This window comes from Rhyacophila brunnea, unplaced genomic scaffold (assembly GCF_057557595.1).
Source record: "Rhyacophila brunnea isolate RB1 unplaced genomic scaffold, BYU_Rbru_1.0 scaffold_23, whole genome shotgun sequence".
Lineage (NCBI taxonomy): Eukaryota > Metazoa > Arthropoda > Insecta > Trichoptera > Rhyacophilidae > Rhyacophila > Rhyacophila brunnea.
The window spans coordinates 17,489,831-17,507,721 of record NW_028232893.1 but is presented as its reverse complement, the minus strand read 5'-3'; the positions used below and the strand labels follow the sequence as shown (position 1 = coordinate 17,507,721).

General features: G+C 34.5%; 2 protein-coding genes across 4 annotated transcripts in view; one reads left to right on the top strand and one right to left on the bottom strand.

Annotated features, from left to right (window-relative positions):
• Window positions 1-1,806: 1,806 nt before the first annotated feature.
• Window positions 1,807-11,370, bottom strand: LOC147069607 (gephyrin-like). 2 transcript variants are annotated; one of them, XR_015071193.1, is made up of 6 exons: window positions 11,261-11,370; window positions 8,651-9,612; window positions 7,796-8,124; window positions 6,642-7,125; window positions 6,012-6,274; window positions 1,807-4,741 (listed from the first exon to the last, which is right to left on the bottom strand). XR_015071193.1 is itself a non-coding variant. In XM_085950631.1 (5 exons), the coding sequence occupies exons 2-5, from the start codon at window positions 9,599-9,601 to the stop codon at window positions 6,146-6,148; spliced, it is 1,893 nt and encodes a 630-aa protein (XP_085806757.1). In that variant the 5' UTR covers window positions 9,602-9,612; window positions 11,261-11,370; the 3' UTR covers window positions 4,139-6,145. The 2 variants fall into 2 exon arrangements, 1 of the variants encoding a protein (XP_085806757.1); XM_085950631.1 differs by having other exon boundaries at window positions 4,139-6,274.
• A 3,442-nt stretch (window positions 11,371-14,812) lies between these two features.
• pasha (microprocessor complex subunit partner of drosha) overlaps window positions 14,813-17,891 on the top strand; it is a 29,566-nt gene continuing 26,487 nt past the window's right edge. For both annotated transcript variants that reach the window (XM_085950434.1, XM_085950433.1), the window contains exon 1: window positions 14,813-14,901. The gene's annotated coding sequence lies outside the window, so the exon portion shown is untranslated. The remainder of the gene's footprint in view (window positions 14,902-17,891) is intronic.

Genomic DNA, 17,891 nt, shown 5'->3' with positions numbered 1-17,891 from the left:
CCAAAGTACGTGAAGTAAGCGACACACGCGGTGTCTTTTGTCTTATTCTTTTACGTGTGTCGCATGTGAGACAGAAAATATGTACAGATGTATAGCATAGTTTTTTTTTTGTCATACTACATTTCTTGTCGGCCGGTCTACGCTTATATGATAATAGGTATAATTATCTTTGTTTTATATAGCAATTTTACAATACTATTATTGTTGTGTTAAAAAGGATGGGGAGTGTCGATACAATTATGGAAGGAATAAATAATTATTTATTGTATTGTAGAGAGAAAATGCATAGGAAATTATGTAATATAATAATAATCATTGTTTACCTGCATAGTGCATAGGTTTGCAATGCAGTGAGTAAAAAAAAGAAAAATGCTTTGAAAGAAGTGAGATGTAATTAAATTATTATCCTGAATAATTAAAATTTGCTGTAACAATAATTTGAATAATAATAACATGAAACACACCAGTTGCCAATAAAAATTGCGCTTTTATTTGAATTTTATCATTTATGTGTATTTATTTATTTTTTTAGACCTAAAATTAGCATTATTTTTCTCCCCATTACACCATGACAATCAACCGGTCTCCAGCGACCAGCAGACCTATTCTAACATATCACTTTACATCCAATAAGAGCTAATTGTGATAAATATATCACATTTATCACTTAACGTATTCTGGTGGTTAATTATGTAAATCAGTTAACCGTTTGAACTTACTGTCAAAAAGTGCTATCTTTTAACGAGACAGAGTACGTCAATTTTGCATATTGAGAATGGAGATGCAAGATCTGACTGTAGCATTGAAATTTTAAAAATAATCTTTATTAAAATCTAAAGCATGTTTGAGATATCAGATTATTGTATATTTTAAACATGTCCATTAAACTATTATAGCTTCGTTGTTCCACTCCATAGTTATAAAAGCAGAGGGAAAATCGAGTGCGCAGATCTATTCTGCTGGCTGGCACAGAGCGCACTAAAAAATATCAGTGGTAATGAGTAACGACTTGTTCAAGAGGAAAAATGTTACTTTACCGGCATCTCACGGAGCAGCCGAACTGGGTAACAAGTAACGGTATGAGGTAACACGATATCGTCTGCATTTGTTACCTGGTAACAGAGTGATGCAAATAAGTAATGTGGACTTGACTTTACATGTTTATTCTATTGCTAATTTACCCCTTTATGTGTCAGCCAAATATAGTTCTGCAAGATTTTAAACTGTTGACGATTCCGCCAAACAAAAAAGGCTAGAAATGTAAACTGTCAAAAAGTGCTATGATTTAACAGCCTCTCTTGGCTGTGTTAACTTTTAGAGCGAGATAGACAGTTTAGACAGCTATTGTAACAATAATTATAATACCTCAAATACGTAAACTAACATCTATAGCCGCCTTGTGTATAGAATAGACCCACGAGAACCAGTATACCTGGCCAGGTATGAAGAAATCTATTAGGGATTGTCAACTTAAAACCTGTCAGACAATAATATTGCTACGATGGAAATCACCTTGACTTTTAAGAGGACCATACGATGCATCCTAAATTTTAGATGAGTCAGTCCCCGTAGTCCAGTATGTAAAGCGCTGGCCTTTCATTTGGTGGCTCCGGGTTCGATTCCCAGTGAGGCAACAATATATTTATGTGATTTTATCAAAGCTGGGTGTTTGCAATTGTTTCACTTCTATTACTAACCTATTCAAATAAAATCAATGTCGAGTCTGACTCAAAATTAGACAGAAAAGGGTTAAGGCCAAAGGAATTATTGGAAGACATCTTTTTGCACCAATAAAAAAAAAACAAGTTTAACAAAAATATATTTATTTGGTAGAATATTTTTTACAATCAACAACTTACCTAAATGTTTATAAAATCTGATGTTCTTATACTTTTACCCAGTGGATCTTAACTCTATTAGCTATTTTCATGTGCCCAAGGTATCAGCAATAATTATTACTGATGGTGCTCCAGCAATTATGGACTGCAAGAATGGATTCATTTCCCATTGCAAAAGAGATGTAATCCTTCACGTACTTATATTATTCATATCAAGAAGCATAATGTGCCAAAATATTATCCTTTGAACATGTTATGAATGTCGGTCTAAAATAATCAACTATATTCGAACAAATCCTTTATAACACAATGTTTGAAGCCCTCGTAGAAAAAGGCAATCCCTCACAAGCTGACCTTATTTTCAAAGGTCAAACATTCGAATAATTAGATTTATAACTTCAGGGGGAAAATAAACACAGCAGAAATGATTAGCTCTATAAAACCATTCAAAGCTAAAATACAGTTTTGGATAAATAATTTGGCAAAAAATTCTCTTGTACATTTTCCAAGGATGAATAAAGTGATTGGTGAATAGTTTTGAACTAAAATTATTTAACAATAATGTAACACATAATAATTGCCCGCTATTATTATCCTATATACGGTTGAGAAGCCCTGTTATAAAAACATTAATTGAGTCCTTAGCCAGAAAAGTAGCATTATCTTGAAATCGATATTTCAAAACAATAAAAATTAAACACAAGCTTCTGTTCAAAAGCCATGTGATACATGTTTGGCATCACTACTTCAGGACATCTAGTGCCATCTCATCGCTGTAGGATTGGTTTGTCGAATAGACCAAATGTTCAGGAGACGAAAAACAAATTTCATAATCCTATATTTAAATACATGGAGATATTTAAATTGTTATTTTTACAGCATACGAATGATGTATTCATTACCATTACAAAGTAATTTAAAGAAAAGCATGGTTCTGGTGTATTTAGATACAAAAAAACATTCTGCATTAAAAGGTTGATTTCGACAAAAACGGATATTCGACAAACCAATCCTATAGCAAGAGTCGAAGAGATTAAATAATGAATTTTGGCTAGTATGCAGACAAATGTAAAGGTGCACATCATTTGAAATGATTTACTGAAAACTAGCATTATCATGATAACACTCTTTCCGGAGAAGGTTCAATTGTTAGGACCCCCTTATTGCTAAAATTGTAATAACAATCTTTATATATCTATCAGTATAAGTTGTCCATTTAGTGAGGATGCAGTTGCCATAACCATTCAGAATTTTTTATACTGTAATAAGCTTAATTCCAAATTCAAACAGCAGACAATAATTTACTTTGGTATATCTTATACTATGAATCTGAAGAAAATCAGATAGAGCTTATATTATGACAGTGAAGATAACAAAATACCAAGACTAATGGTTAAAACAGGTGAAAGTTATTTTGTACTGAAAATTCATTTGAAACAAGTTGACACCTTTACACTCAAGAGATTTACTAGCCAGGATTGAACTGATATAAAAACAGTATTGTATTAGTGTCATAGGATTTAAACAGTTCTTTATACAATAAAACATAATTATTTAGATGAACAATCACAACATTTAGATAATAGAACCATATGTTAAAATATACTGAAATCGTGTTTATTTACAAACAGTGCCAATGCTGTAATAAAAAAATTAAGTAGTATATTGGTTAAAAATCTTTGGTTTGATGAAGTTAATTCGATAATTGTATGACTGACAAATTTTAGTGTGCACTATTTATATCAGATCTCCACAGCCTACCTCTACCATTCGCCATTGCCACATATAGTTTGAGGCATCAAGGCCAAACAGGCTTTTATCCTTGTCATCTTTAATGTTGGTTTTAACCTTGTGATTGGATACCTATTGATTGAGAGCTCATGGTCCTTGGGTGTGGGTGTGAAGAGATGAAAAATTAAATCTATATGAAACTTATAAGGAAATCAATCAATTATTATTAAAAATCATTAACTAAGAAAATCGGTCCTGTAATTAAATAGTGTGGAATAAGTATTATAATATATTGTGTTTTAATTAACTATTTCTTTTATTCAACGAATAATTCACAAGATTTAAGAATGTACCATTCTAATTATTGAACATACATAATTTTGAAAACACTCATGAGAAAATATAGCCTATAGAGGGCTTATGAGCAGGTATTAATAAGGCCAATAGTTAAAATTTGTCGCAATTAAGCATGGCAGTTGTACTATAGTGGTAATGCACAGGGCGCGAAACCCAAGAGACGAAGGTTTGATTCCTGCCGGGTATCTTACTTTTTTCAAAAAAATTTTTTTCTATTGGATGAGGTGCTGAGGATTAAACAAGTATAAGTAGCATGTAATGAAAATTGATCTAGGAGCAGAATAATTCACATCATCATTACTTATTTATGCATAAAACAGGATTTTAACATACAGATAACCCTCATTCATCGTGACCCAATCACATGTGAATTCATAAAAATCGCGATTGAATTTTACTAGTACTTTTTTTTGTCCCACACTTATTTTGTCATGTGCCACGTGCCAGGAATCGTCATAATAAGTGGAATTACGCATGTACAATTAGATTATTTAACAGTGTTATCGCCCAATTTTACATAATAAATGCAGACAGGTCGAGCAGGGTACATTATGTAGATTCTTGATCTCGTTGAAGAAAATGTATGTATTTTTTTCGATATATTGATAAAGTATTTTCCTATTTCATCTCTTGTTTGTGAAATTTCACTTATCGTGACCATGTCCAAAACAACGTATCCCCGTATTGTATATAATTGCTTATTAAGAAAAGTTATTTAAGTTTAGTTCAGTGTGCACTATTTTGTCGGATCTCCACAGCCTACCGACACTCTTCGCAATTGTTTTCATTCAATCCTCAGTACCTTAACCCTTAGACTGCGTATGGCATGTAAACATGCCATAGACTTTATCTCGTATTTTTGACGAAACTAGAAGAGACACTTGTGGATAATATGCTTTAAAAATTAGTTCAAACCTTTAGGTAGACATATCAGGCAACAGATCATAAAAATGTCAAGTAAAACACAAGGAAATATATTTTTGAAAAGAACACTCGTTATTCAGTCGTTTGAATCGCGCGCCATTGCGAAGACGGGTGTACTAGTTGCGTCACCAGGGTTATCAAAACAAAACATTGGTCATGCATCGATAATATTTTTATTTACCTTTTAATTAATTATTATGATTACGTTAGTGTTATGTATTTTTTCTTAGTGATTTGTGATCTCGATAGAAACATTTTGAAGATTTGTTTTTAGTATTTTTTGTCATTATAAATATAAGTGAAATAATTATTTCACCCACCAAAATGTCACTACCACATAATATTATCGAAGAAATAATGCTGGAAAATATTTTATCGATGCACAGCTCTCCAGTAAATTTGTTTGGATTTGTTCATTGTTCCATATTTGATATTTACATTATTATAATGGGTAATAATTTTTATTTTTATGTGCCACGAAACTGTGTTAGCTCTGTTCACATGCTCATATTATGCCTGGCGATTATTCGACAGGCCCTTTGTACAATGAAAAAGCCGACGGCGCCTCATAAATTATATTATATTAATATTTTAGCAGTGCGGTAATTATTTTTAGTGTTTTATTCTCCAAAACATCCTAATGAATAAGTGGATGACATTATTTTATGGTGACGAAAATAAATATAGGTTCAGAATTTGAAACGGTAATAAAATTTGAGTTTACGACTTACTAAATGCGATAAGCGATAACCCACTGATTATTCCACAAGTGATTTAGTAATATATCTGTCATAGACCGTAACCAACTACGGCAGCATGTACTCAACACAGCCCTGTGTATGACAAATACAAACGCGGCGAATTGCTCGGTAGCATGTGTTGAAACCGTCTATGTGAAGAGTGGACGGCCGCCATTTTGAACGCGCGGTCAAAGCTTGGATATTTTTTAGCATCTTCACTTTCTTCGATTTATTTTAGTGAGAATGTAACGAATATAGTTTATTTCTTGGTGCATTTGGAATAACTGATATATAGTTCATCTAGTAATCTATTTTTTAATTTTGGAATCAATCTGTTTTAGCTGTAGTGACCGTTTTAACAGATCACTTGACTGAAAATAAATTCCCGCGAAAATGGCTCGCAGCGAAAGGGTTAATTAACAGTTAACAATATTCAAGCGGATAGCATACATTTAATGATTATATTTTGTTGGTCGTATTCAGAATAAGTTTAAAATCCACGCACTTCCGATATACAGTATCGGTTGCTGTCACCAGCAATTCGATCTTGCGGTTTTAGTTGATCTTTCCAACAATAAGGGCAGGTATAAAACTTCCAGCCTGTAACACTCGTTTCGTGCTCCCATTGGATGGCAACTGGAGAAGTAAGGGAGCTCCGGCTGCACTCAGTAAACGGCTGCTTATCTGCAACATTTTATAAAAGAAATAATGTTACATAATGACACCACAAAAGACTGTGATTGAAACAAAAGTTACAGCGGCTATCAAATCGATACGTATCGTGAACAGAAACCAAGTAAATAAGTATTTAAGTTTCGGACACATCAAAATTAATTAAGTGATGTAAGTTACCGATTCCTTGAGATTTCGCTTAAACAAGCGGCTGTTCCAATTAACCGGTGGCCCAATTTAGAGAATCGTTTGTATATGCAATTTACTACAGCTGGTACTTGGTGGTTTATTTCACAAAAATTACAAATTACTTTTTTCAAAACACATTAAAACTAAACCTGAAATCAAGCAGGATTTTTAAGCTCTAGTGACACCATACCTGATGTCCAGTAGGCATCGCCGTTGGGAATCCTTCTCCACTTTCTGGAAATGTAACAGTCGCTCTTACATACTCCGGCCGAGGATCTAGTGTTACTGATTCTTGTAGAATAACTTGCATCACATTCCAGGACCATTTCTTTATTCCCATACACTTCTTCAAAGCGGGAACAACCAGCAATTGACATGTGACCAAAGCAGAAACAGGATTGCCGGGTAGGGCGAATACATATTTAGTTCTGCCCTCGAAGAGACACGTCGCAAATGTCGTAGGTTTTCCAGGCTTCATGTTGAGCCGACCGAAGTGGACGGTCGCTTTAAAGTCTTGGATTAAAATCGGTTTGATGATGTCTCTGTCACCCATCGAGACGCTGCCTGTTGTAATGACAAAGTCACTGCTTCGAAATGCTTTCTCGAAAGCAGCTTTCATGATGTCGGGATCGTCGATTGCAATCCCTATGTCGACACATTTGATACCCAATTCTCTGGAATTACATAAATTATTGACTTAATGACAAAGATATTGAAAAAAACCGTTTTCTAGAGATGGAGCGTAATTGTATGAAATTTAAGCAAAAAACTTCCTCTGGTCCACTGATTAGGTTAAGTGACTTCGCATTGTAGGTTCATTTGCAGAGAACTTCACACTACTGCCATATTTAATTACCAATTTTCAGGGTGTATAAAAAAAGCAATCCACCATAATGAGTAGATAAGCATACACAACAAATATCAGTAAACCATTTTTTTTATTCATTGAATAAGCAAGTGCAAGTACGTTATAACTAAAATTTGGAGTGATCCGGGTGTCCATTAGTAATTAGAGCACTTCAATTGATACCTTTATTAATTAAAAACACCAAAACCGATAGTCAACATTGTAACGTAATTTAATAAGCATTTCATGTAAGAACTACTAGTTAAATTTGTTTTAATTAGTAAGATGCCCATACCTTAATTGGTAAAATATATTGTCAGAAATCTAGTAGTTACAGGTTGAAGTCCGGTCGGGAGTTGTATTTATACTATACGCGTATGCAACCCAAAATATTTATAAGAATAAAACTAAACATGCAATCAACGCATGTTATTTTGAAAACTATATATCTGTTTTTATTTACTGAAATAAGAAAAAAAAATCAGTTTTTAACTTACCTAAATAAGGAATCGAGCATTGGTTTGTTGCTGTCTCTAATATGGCCGATATTTAACTGTGCGTCATCCGAGAGTTTCAGCTCATTGCCAGTCGATAGGATACTAATGCACGGTTTTTGGAAAACAAAAAATTCTGTAATGCCAACAGTAGCCAATAAGCCGACCTCCGCCGGTCCAATAACAGTTCCGTTCGTTAGGAGCACGTCATTTTGTTTGATATCCGATCCGATCGGTCTGATGTCCTGTCCTGGTTTTGGTTCACACTTCAACAATATGCGTAATTCTCGTTCACCATCTTTAGAGCTGTCGAGTAGTAGAGTATCCTCCACCTGAAATACAAAAGGATAGATAGCGTTTATTGCTCACCCTAGACGAAAGGCAATTATAATGAAACAAAAATTGATTAATTAATCGTTCCGAAGATGGGTTTACAACCCAAAACAGCTGTTAACATAACTAATTTGAATATTGTAGAATTTACAAAAAATAAACTTTGTTTCTAAAGCATGGATGTTAATGCGGAAGAAAGCCACCAAGTCAGAGGCTTGGAAAGATTACTAAAAACATTATAGTTATAAACACCATTTGCAATTTGTATTCTTAGTCCAATGAAAACAAATAAGTATGACTGGCAAAGTTTAGTGTACACTATTTATATTAGATTTCTACAGCCTACCCTCAGCCTTGAGATAGGTATAATATTCAAATATTAAAATTTGTCAAATGCAGTTTATAAATTTCTTTTTAATTAATTTTGCCTCAAAGCTATCAATTGTCTATGATTAATGTGAATTATTTCTTATAACTATGAGAAACAGACTATATAGTGTTGTAATGAAGTTTGAAACATGTTACCTCAACAACACAGTCAGCACCTAATGGAATAGGGGCACCAGTATTAATCCGGACACATTTTCCAGGCGTTAAAACCATTTGAGGATCGTCCCCGGCTATTACAGCGTCGATTACTTCCCTCGGCGTCACTCCGTCAGCAGACAGACAAGCGTAGCCATCTTTAATGGAAGCAGGAAACGGTGGAAAATTCTCAGGAGAGACAACATCGTAAACCAATACCGCACCCAAGATATTTTCAAACTTACAAGTCTGTATTTCATGCTGATAATTGTGTAAACTTTTCAATATGATATCAGAAGCTTGTGGGACTTCGATCATAGGATAAGGTGACTCCCTGAGTCTCGTAGCAATGGCAGAAATGTCTAATGTACTTTTACAGGATTTGTTAACGGCAATATTAATTTCATTTTTAATTTCATCTGTCGAAATACCGCCTTGAATTTTTTCATGCGTTATTTTTACTTGATCGATTTCATTGTTGATTAATTGTAAAGCGTGCGGCAACACAGTTACGATATATCCAAAACATTCTGTCGCTGCTTTTACACTTCCCGGTAAATTTACAATTAATGATTTACCGCGAATACCGCACACCGATCTAGAAAGCATGGCAAACGGAGTCGATTCTAAACTCTTTAAACACATGGCCATCGAAAGACCGTTTGCTTCACGGTGAATAACGCTGCGGGTTGCTTCAGGAGTAACGTCCCTATTTGAAAAACCAGTGCCTCCAGTGGTTAAAATAAGGTCCGTCTTTTCTGTGTCTGAAAAGTAAATTAGATTTGCTTTGATACATTCTGAGTCATCAGGTATAATATGGCATCTGATGTTGGCACCTGGAAATTTTTGTAAAAGTAGTTTTTGCAAGGCAGGTCCTGATTTGTCAAGGGTTTCATTTCTGCTGCAAGTGTCACTGATGGTAATCACTGCACACTTCACTTGTGAACACATCTTGAAATTATCTAGAAAAAAAAAAAATTAATAAGCATGTAGGTACTAAGCATGTACTACTCTCACACTGTCAGATGGGATGCAGATATCGATGCCCAGACAGAAGAGGTCCATTAGAAATACAACAACCGCAAACTAATTTCATCAAATGTGGTGCAAAATGTCAGTGTTTAAGAAGGTATTATAGACATATTCTTTTCGTTCTTTCGACCGTGCCCGATTTTAATAGGATCACATGGGCCTCCACAGAGTGTTGCCACTTGCTCAACCTGTTAGGTCCATACTCTGACTCCAAACACAAATTGAAAAACAATACGTGTATTTGCCAGACCCATTATAAGCCGACGCGTAAGCTGCTCGGCCATCGTGAGTGTTATATAATGAAACAATTTAACCTTGAACTTGCACAGATGCGCATTTAACAAATTTAGACATTAGTAAAACCTAAGTACTTAGTAGCTTGTAACTTGGCAATAAACACGATCCAGAGTTGCCAATTTAGCTCGACTTAGTTAAATGGTTTCGTTCTGAGCCACTGCCTTTTTCTGTAGATTTACTACCTGATAAATGACGTATTATTATTTATGGATACTGTAAACGACGGAATCTAAGTTACCAAAATTGGCCTCCTAAAGATAGGAGCGTATCTTAGAGACTTACGCTGTTATGGAACGGCCGGATCAACTTCATATAAACACCTTTTATATTTAAAGTGGCTTTATTAGAACGTGATATAAATAATAGATTATGTTTTAGACGGTAACTTTTTAAGTCTGATCTGATACAGTGATTGAATGCAGTTGATGCGTCTTTCTTTAAGGTTGAGGTACTTAATACTGATTTGAAAAACTATTTTGATTCTATATAAAAAAAACTTTATGAATATTACGCATGGCATTCTCAGACATTTAGTTTGATAAGAAAAGTGGATAAAAAACAATACCCGTTAGAAAGAAGGTTGGAAAAAATGACCGACAAAGACGCATTGCATTCCAGATGTTTAGATTGATAAGAACAATGGTGCGATAAAGCAAATCTTTATCAAATGAATTTTCAGCCCTTCATTATGCTGCTTATTAATACTTGATAAGAATACAAAGACAGGCTCAAAGCTGCGGGGCTATATTTTCTGATACTATATTTATAATCACCCGAATTATATTATAATATACTCTTATTATCAATTCTTGAATTTCTTCCCTACATAGACTACTCACATGAATCCTGTATAATAGATTTAGTACATTATTGCTGTCAAAAAAACACGTTGATTCTAATGAATCAAGGACCAATCAATACACGTAGAAATTTATTACGAAATTGGAATACTTACAGTATTATTGATATATTTTGAATTTTAAAAAATATATGACAGCCTTATACCTAGGAAATTACCTTACACACTATTGATTTCAATAACTTAACAATCAGATTAAATCATAAACGAACAGTAATGGCCTCTAGATTATACCTTACTTATAATAAAGTGGTAAAGAACAAACTACAATCTGTAAACAAGACATTATACGTTGTTTTCAAACTTATGTAGGTACTAGTACCTAGTGTAAGGTTGTGTTATCAATTGTTTTTTTTATGTGAAGATTGTACGAAAAAATAAATGTAAATAGTTCACAGATATAAACGTTATTTTTTTGTTACCTAGTGGAAATTTTGTGTTATCTCCTTATCAACTTGTTAATTGTTTAGAGTTTTGACTTTTGGTTGTGTTTTAAAGCTGTCTGGCTGTCACCTCAAGTCAGTGTTGCCATATTTTTCTATGCTGATTATAGTACGAAGGCGTAAAAATTATAGTATTTCTGTAAAAAATATAGTACAGGAACATTTTTCGGCTCGAATCGTTTAAAATTATAGTATTTTGGCATATTTGGCGTAAAATTATAGTATTTTACATTTTTTGCAGGCTCATAATTATAGTATTGTACTATAATTATAGTACGGTTGGCAACACTGCCTCAAGTATCTAATCATATATAATATAATTATGTCTAGTCTAATCTATGGACTAGTCTATGACCTGTCACACAATTCGTAGATGAAATTGCCATGGTAAAATAATATTATTAAAATTCCTTTGGTACCCAAATCAGAAAATTAGTTGCCGGTTTTCGTCCATCGACCAGAGACATTTGATTTAAAACACGTTTGATATAAAAATGGTAGGTTGGTAGATACAGTCATAATATTAAAAATGCTGGCGTAAATGAGACTTGAAACGAAACGCTTGTGGCTTTTAACCTTTTTTGGTCAGCGGAACTCTTGGAAAATTTAATAAAATTTCGGGGTAAATTACAACAATAATATGCAACGATAAGCAGACTCACGGGACTTACTGGCAGTGCGCTTGGCCGCAGTGACGGGCGGGCAACGGCGCGGCGGCGTCTTGCGAAACTCAAACGTATAACCGTGTGTAATATGCTCCAAAAAAGACACTGTCTACGAACATTTCACACACGGTTATACGTTTGAGTTGAGCAAGACACCGCCGCCCGCCGACTACTACGTTCTTGCGCTTATTCATTTTAATAAATTTATACTCATACAAATAAATAGGTACTAATTATAAATAATATTTCCTACACTTTAGATAGGTAGGTACCTACGTGAGTAATTGAATGACATGGAATATAAATCAATGTGTAGGTGCTTACCTACTCTTATCGAAAAGTTGGCTATATAATATTGCTTTTTTCCATCCAAATCCCTCGTATTATTTTTAGTTTTAGATTTTCACGTAAAATCATTAGGTAGGTACTACTTCTACTGGATCATTTCGTTATTTTAAGGGACACAATAAAAAATTTATATGTATATGAATAGGTACATACACAGATAATTATTAGCGATGTCTACTCTATTTTTATTATTATTCGCATTTCTTTTTAATCTGCGACCCCCTCTTCCTCCCCAAAGCAATGCATGATCTCATAGCCAACTGCACAGGATGTCAACTTTATTTTCCTCAGATCTTAAGTCTATGTAATCTCTTTTGGGTACCTATGTGAACTGTTTAGAATTATTTTCTTGAAAGTAGGTAGGTATCTATTTTTGAAACAATTTTATACAGTGAATTGGAGGTACCTAACATGCTATCAGCGTGACCTCAGAGGCAGACGGATGCAACTCCATTTTTGGGGAAAATGAGTTTTTTTAAGAATCGTCATGTTAAAGGCTTTATTAATTAGAGGCAGAGAGATGCAAGTCCTAGTTGCTATATAAGGTGTAGCATAAAGATGCAATTGCCATACCCACCTTAGAAGCAGAAAGATGCAAATCCAATAATCATTCTTCTTCTTCTTCCACGGCGTTACATCCCGGGTTGGGATTTGGCCTCCTCCACAACCGCTCTCCACTCACTCCGGTCTCTCGCCACACTTCTCCAGTTACCGGGTCTTCCTATATGAAGCCAGTCCACTTCTACGGCGTCAGCCCATCTCCTTTGTGAACTTGTCCACCCCTTCATATGCATTCTGTCCTAGTATGTCTATATTCTGCAGCGGTATCTGATCGCGTGTGCTGACCATATACTTACTTTTAGACTGGTTTATTTGCAGCCCAGCGTTTTCTGCTTTTATTTTCATAGTTCCATCATGGTCGATCATCCTCTGTTTGGATCTGCTTGTAATTACTATGTCGTCAGCATTAGCGCACATGTGCGTTGTACTGTTATCTACCCACCCTCTTATGTTGGTTTCACGAGCTATGGATTCCACCACAAGGTTAAATACCAAAGTGGATAGCGCATCCCCTTGTCTCACAACTCATTCGATTTTGAAGCTTTCAGTTTGCTCATTTTGCACAGTGACAACTTTACTGCTTGAGTATCCGTCACTGTGGTCTTTATTAGCCTTACTAGTTTTAAGGGAATTCCCAGTATTTTAGGCTTTGCAGCATCTTATCCCTATTCACGCTGTCGAAAGCTTGTTTCAAATCAATAAACAGGTGGTGGAGTGTAAGGTTGTATTCGTGCGCTTTCTCCATAGTTTGCCTCATGAGATGGATGTGATCTATGGTGGATCTATTTGGTCGGAAGCCGCATTGGTATTCTCCCAGGATTTCCTCACTATAGATCACCTGCTATACAATACAGATGAGAAAACTTTATAAGCTGTGCTTAGAATTGTGATCCCTCTGTAGTTATCGCACATTGTTTTGTCTCCCTTTTTCAGAATAGGCACGATTATACCCATCTTCCATTCCTCAGGTGGAATTTCTTTTTCCCAAATATTGAGAATTATCTTGTGGATATTTGCTTCCAATGTTGGGCCACCACTCTTTATCAGCTCGGCTGTTATCATGTCGGTTCCAGGTGCTTTATTGTTTTTCAGCGTTCTTAATGCTCTTCTTACTTCAGGCAGAGTAGGCTCATCAATAAATTCCTCAGCAGTGTGGTACAATACTTCTTCTGTTTCCTCATGACCATTACTATAAGCCAGATTTAAAAGTGTTGTGAAATAGCCTTTCCATCTTTCCATAATGTCCTTCTTTTCCATCAGCCAATATCCAATAATCAACTAAGATAAAATTCTCTCAAACCGTCTGCAATATCTACTAGACGAGGACCAGCCAGGTGAACAAGCTTTAGAGGAGGATACAGCACTATGGACCATATCCAAGTCATCAGAGAAATCAGAGCGGTAACAGGAATACAAGCTGCCGCTATCCATGGGTTTTATAGACTATGAGAAAGCGTTCGATTCCATAAAGAAATTTTCAATACTAGATGCACTCAGTATCTAAAAGAAGTTTGAGTAGTGCTGCCAACCGTACTTTCCTTATAGTATTTGTACTATAATTTTGGTCCGCGTACTATGTACGATATAAAACAGGTATAGGAAAAAAATATCGGAAAAAATACGCAAAAAGTACTAAAATTTCGAAATTTCCATACTATGATTTCGCAATATAAGAAAATTTGAAGAACCTGGAAAAAAAATCTCGAAAATTGTCAAAAAAGCTATTGACTAGTTAAAAATGAAATTTCTTCGGTAAGCGTTTTTGGTCGATAGAGTTACCTACCTAAATAAAAAGGGATCTCGGAATATTTCGGGTCTCATATTCTCCTTATTTTAATGAGAAGCAAAAAACCTATACATTTTCAACATCATGAGAACGCGTACTATAATTTTTACTCAAATACTATAATTTCATGGACCGCGTACTATAATTCGGTGATAAAATCATGGCAACACTGAGTTTGACATAACGGATAATTGAGTAGTTTATAATAATTTGATAACTTATTGCAGTTTGTTTGTCAGAGAAATCAAAATATTTTACGGGTTTGTAGTTGATTTGTTTACATATTACGTTTGAAAATGTTGTACAAAAGTTTTCGTAATCGAAAAATTGACCATGCTTCAATTTCGTAACCCACGCTTCGATACTCTACCTGCCCATAGATTAACTTAATATTGTTATGATACATTTGGTTTCTTTTTAATCAATGTTACATAGTGTTATTATCTTTAAGAAATCCAGCATTGTTACACTGCAGATCTGTGTTGTTCATTCAGTTCTTCGTTGTAGCAGTGCGGTTAAAATCACCAGGACTGAATCAACAGTGCTGCGCGTCTTCTAAACTACACCTGATTGAATTTACAAAAAATGATTTCTCTACCGTTTCTGATGGGAAAGTCCAATCTGTGATAGTATTTTGTGATGGATTTTTACACCATTGGATATTGTAGACAGTCGAATTCTGCTCCTTGTTTCAGAAAATTTGTTATGTTTAAGTCTGTAGGTAACAGGCGTGGTTCGGCCATAATCACTGCAGCATACCGATTTTTTTTATTACGTTAGGTAGAGGTCGAATGAATAGTCTTAAGACATCGGCCATTCGATTCGGCAATCTTCGGCATTGCCAGGTGAATTGAAAGTGTTTGAGAAGAACATAAAAAACAAAAAATATGCATACTTACATCAATGTAAACAAATTCACATTTTCAAATGTTATTTATCGAAGTGTACAATTCCATTCTCCGAGTTATCACTATCACATGTAGCAGACTCACTACATAATGTGTTATTTAAATAATTTGTCATCTTTGACAGATCGTCTATTTCTCGCTGTCCATATGATCTTTCTCACATGTCATTACATTATGACTAAATACTTTTGACCACTCTTCAGCTGTAACCATTGTTGTCATTTCATTCATTATTTTTTAGTTTTTCTATTATAGCTTCTTTAGTTGTCTGTTAAGTGCAGTGGTGCACAAACGCGGCCCGAAATGGGATTTTTTGCGGCCCAAAATAACAAGTACTTCATCACCAGATTTTTCGTTGAATATGATAAAAATCTGTGTTCGATATGTGAACAAATTATGCAGTAGTAACAGTAATATAATCTGATTCGTCACTGATAAAAAACTTAGTGCTATTTTTTATTATTTAATATTTAAGATTTGCGAACGAAATTCATCTTTTTACTATGAGTCACACCGTCTGTGGTGCAGGTGCAGTCTATTTTTAGATTATTGTTTTCAAAACGCACATTTTAGTGTTAGTTCTCCAGGAATTTTGACAGTGCACAATGTCTGTGAATCAATATTAAAAAATCGCTTGTCTTAACAGAAAAATACAGTTCAATTATGAAACATTTGTTTGTGTACATATGTATGTATAGTGCGTGTATAAAGTTCTTTATGTACTTTTATTGTTTTCTAACAAATTAATCGTGTCTCAAGTAATTTTCTCCCCATTTATTTATAACCCCCGACATCAAAATGCTTGCTGCCAGTATGCAATGTCAGAAATCTCACTACTAAGTTCCATCGTGCAAATATGCACGTAATGCGGAGTGGAGAGTGATCGAAGTTGCTGATAAAATTATGTAACTATTAAATTAAAAATAAAACATAAAATGTATATCTCATCTAGGTTGGTGGTTTAGTGGAAGCCAGCGGCAAACAAATTTTGAAAATAGCCGATATACAGACCTATAAAAAATCTGAAGAATGGGATGGGGGAGCCACTGTCGAAAACTACCCAATCAAGACTCATAACTGGACAAAATCTGACATTTAAATGACATTTTCAAAATGGCGTCCTATGTAGTTCGTAGTTCCATTTTTGGTCATTCTTTAGATAAATTTGTAGGTCTGTACTGGATTATGTGTTAGGTTAGGTTATCATTCTTGAATTCATGAATTTTGCCGAAATCAGCTATGAAAATTGCCGCTATTTCCGCCTGGTTTCCAGTTAACAGACTTATACTGTTTCTTTTATATTTCTTCACTAATTCATACAATTCGGGTTTCTGCACTTGCCAATGGAATATTTTGACTTTTGCCTACCCATCTGTCGTTTTTACATGATGATGTGGGAAAAGGATTCGTACCACATTGTGGTAAGAATAGTAAGTTCAGTATACGTTTGTCTGTGAGCCACTTTTCATAATTTACGAAGTTCATTCATTGGTGATAATCGCCGGTCATCTGGTTTGATTTATAAATCAATAACGCTTTTAACTTCTTTGCTAAGATATTTCACGGGTAGTGGTCGAATTTGTCATTTCCCCGTTTCCCAAATCCCCCCTCATCTATCGACAGCGAGTTAAACATATAAATGTACACGGCTGAGTATTTTTACTAAACATTACTGGTCTACTTGTGGGTTATTCTTTGAAAATATTGCCTCGGAGTATAGGACAAACAGGACTACTGACTAGGGCTGTGAAAAAAGAATCAGTACTTCCATCTTGATAATTTGGTTTTATATCCTTAATCTGATATTAAGTAATTATAGAGTTAATTAAAAAAAAAACAACAAAAATGATGGGTCAATCGTTTTTCCCACATCACTTCCTTTTTTTTTTTTTTTTTAATAAATTAATAGCTAAATTTAGATAATAAAGCGACATTTGCAGCTTACATCCTTTGGACACAACATGTATTTAGTCGTGTACAATGTTATTATGCAATAAAAAACTTATTTTGAAAAAACTGAGGGTTACGCCCTTTTTCTTTTCTACAGTCGATAATGAGACAATATAGCATTTATCAGCAGTCAACAAACAGTTTATCTCGTAAAATGTAGGATAACATGTCTGGAAAATTGTACGTATGCAGTTTGCTATATCACAGTTTGCCGTTAGCTGTTGTATCGAAAATAAATGCAACAGCATTATATAAACAACCGCACATAATCCTGTATATTGATTACATACGGACCGGAAATTTTGTCTGTTTAATCCGCTAAACCGACGTTTTACTGTATGTTGTATTTTACTTCTACTGTTACTTAGTTTAATTTTGAATAAGTTATAAAC

What these genes read in the sequence shown, in the direction of transcription:
- LOC147069607 (XM_085950631.1), bottom strand. Translation starts at nt 9,601, where the DNA reads ATGTGTTCACAAGTGAAGTGTGCAGTGATTACCATCAGTGACACTTGC. An exon ending in GTGCTGACTGTGTTGTTGAG is followed by an intron (nt 8,125 to 8,650) that starts GTAACATGTTTC and finishes TTTGTATTTCAG; the next exon opens with GTGGAGGATACTCTACTACT. An exon ending in CGATGCCTACTGGACATCAG is followed by an intron (nt 6,275 to 6,641) that starts GTATGGTGTCAC and finishes AAAATGTTGCAG; the next exon opens with ATAAGCAGCCGTTTACTGAG.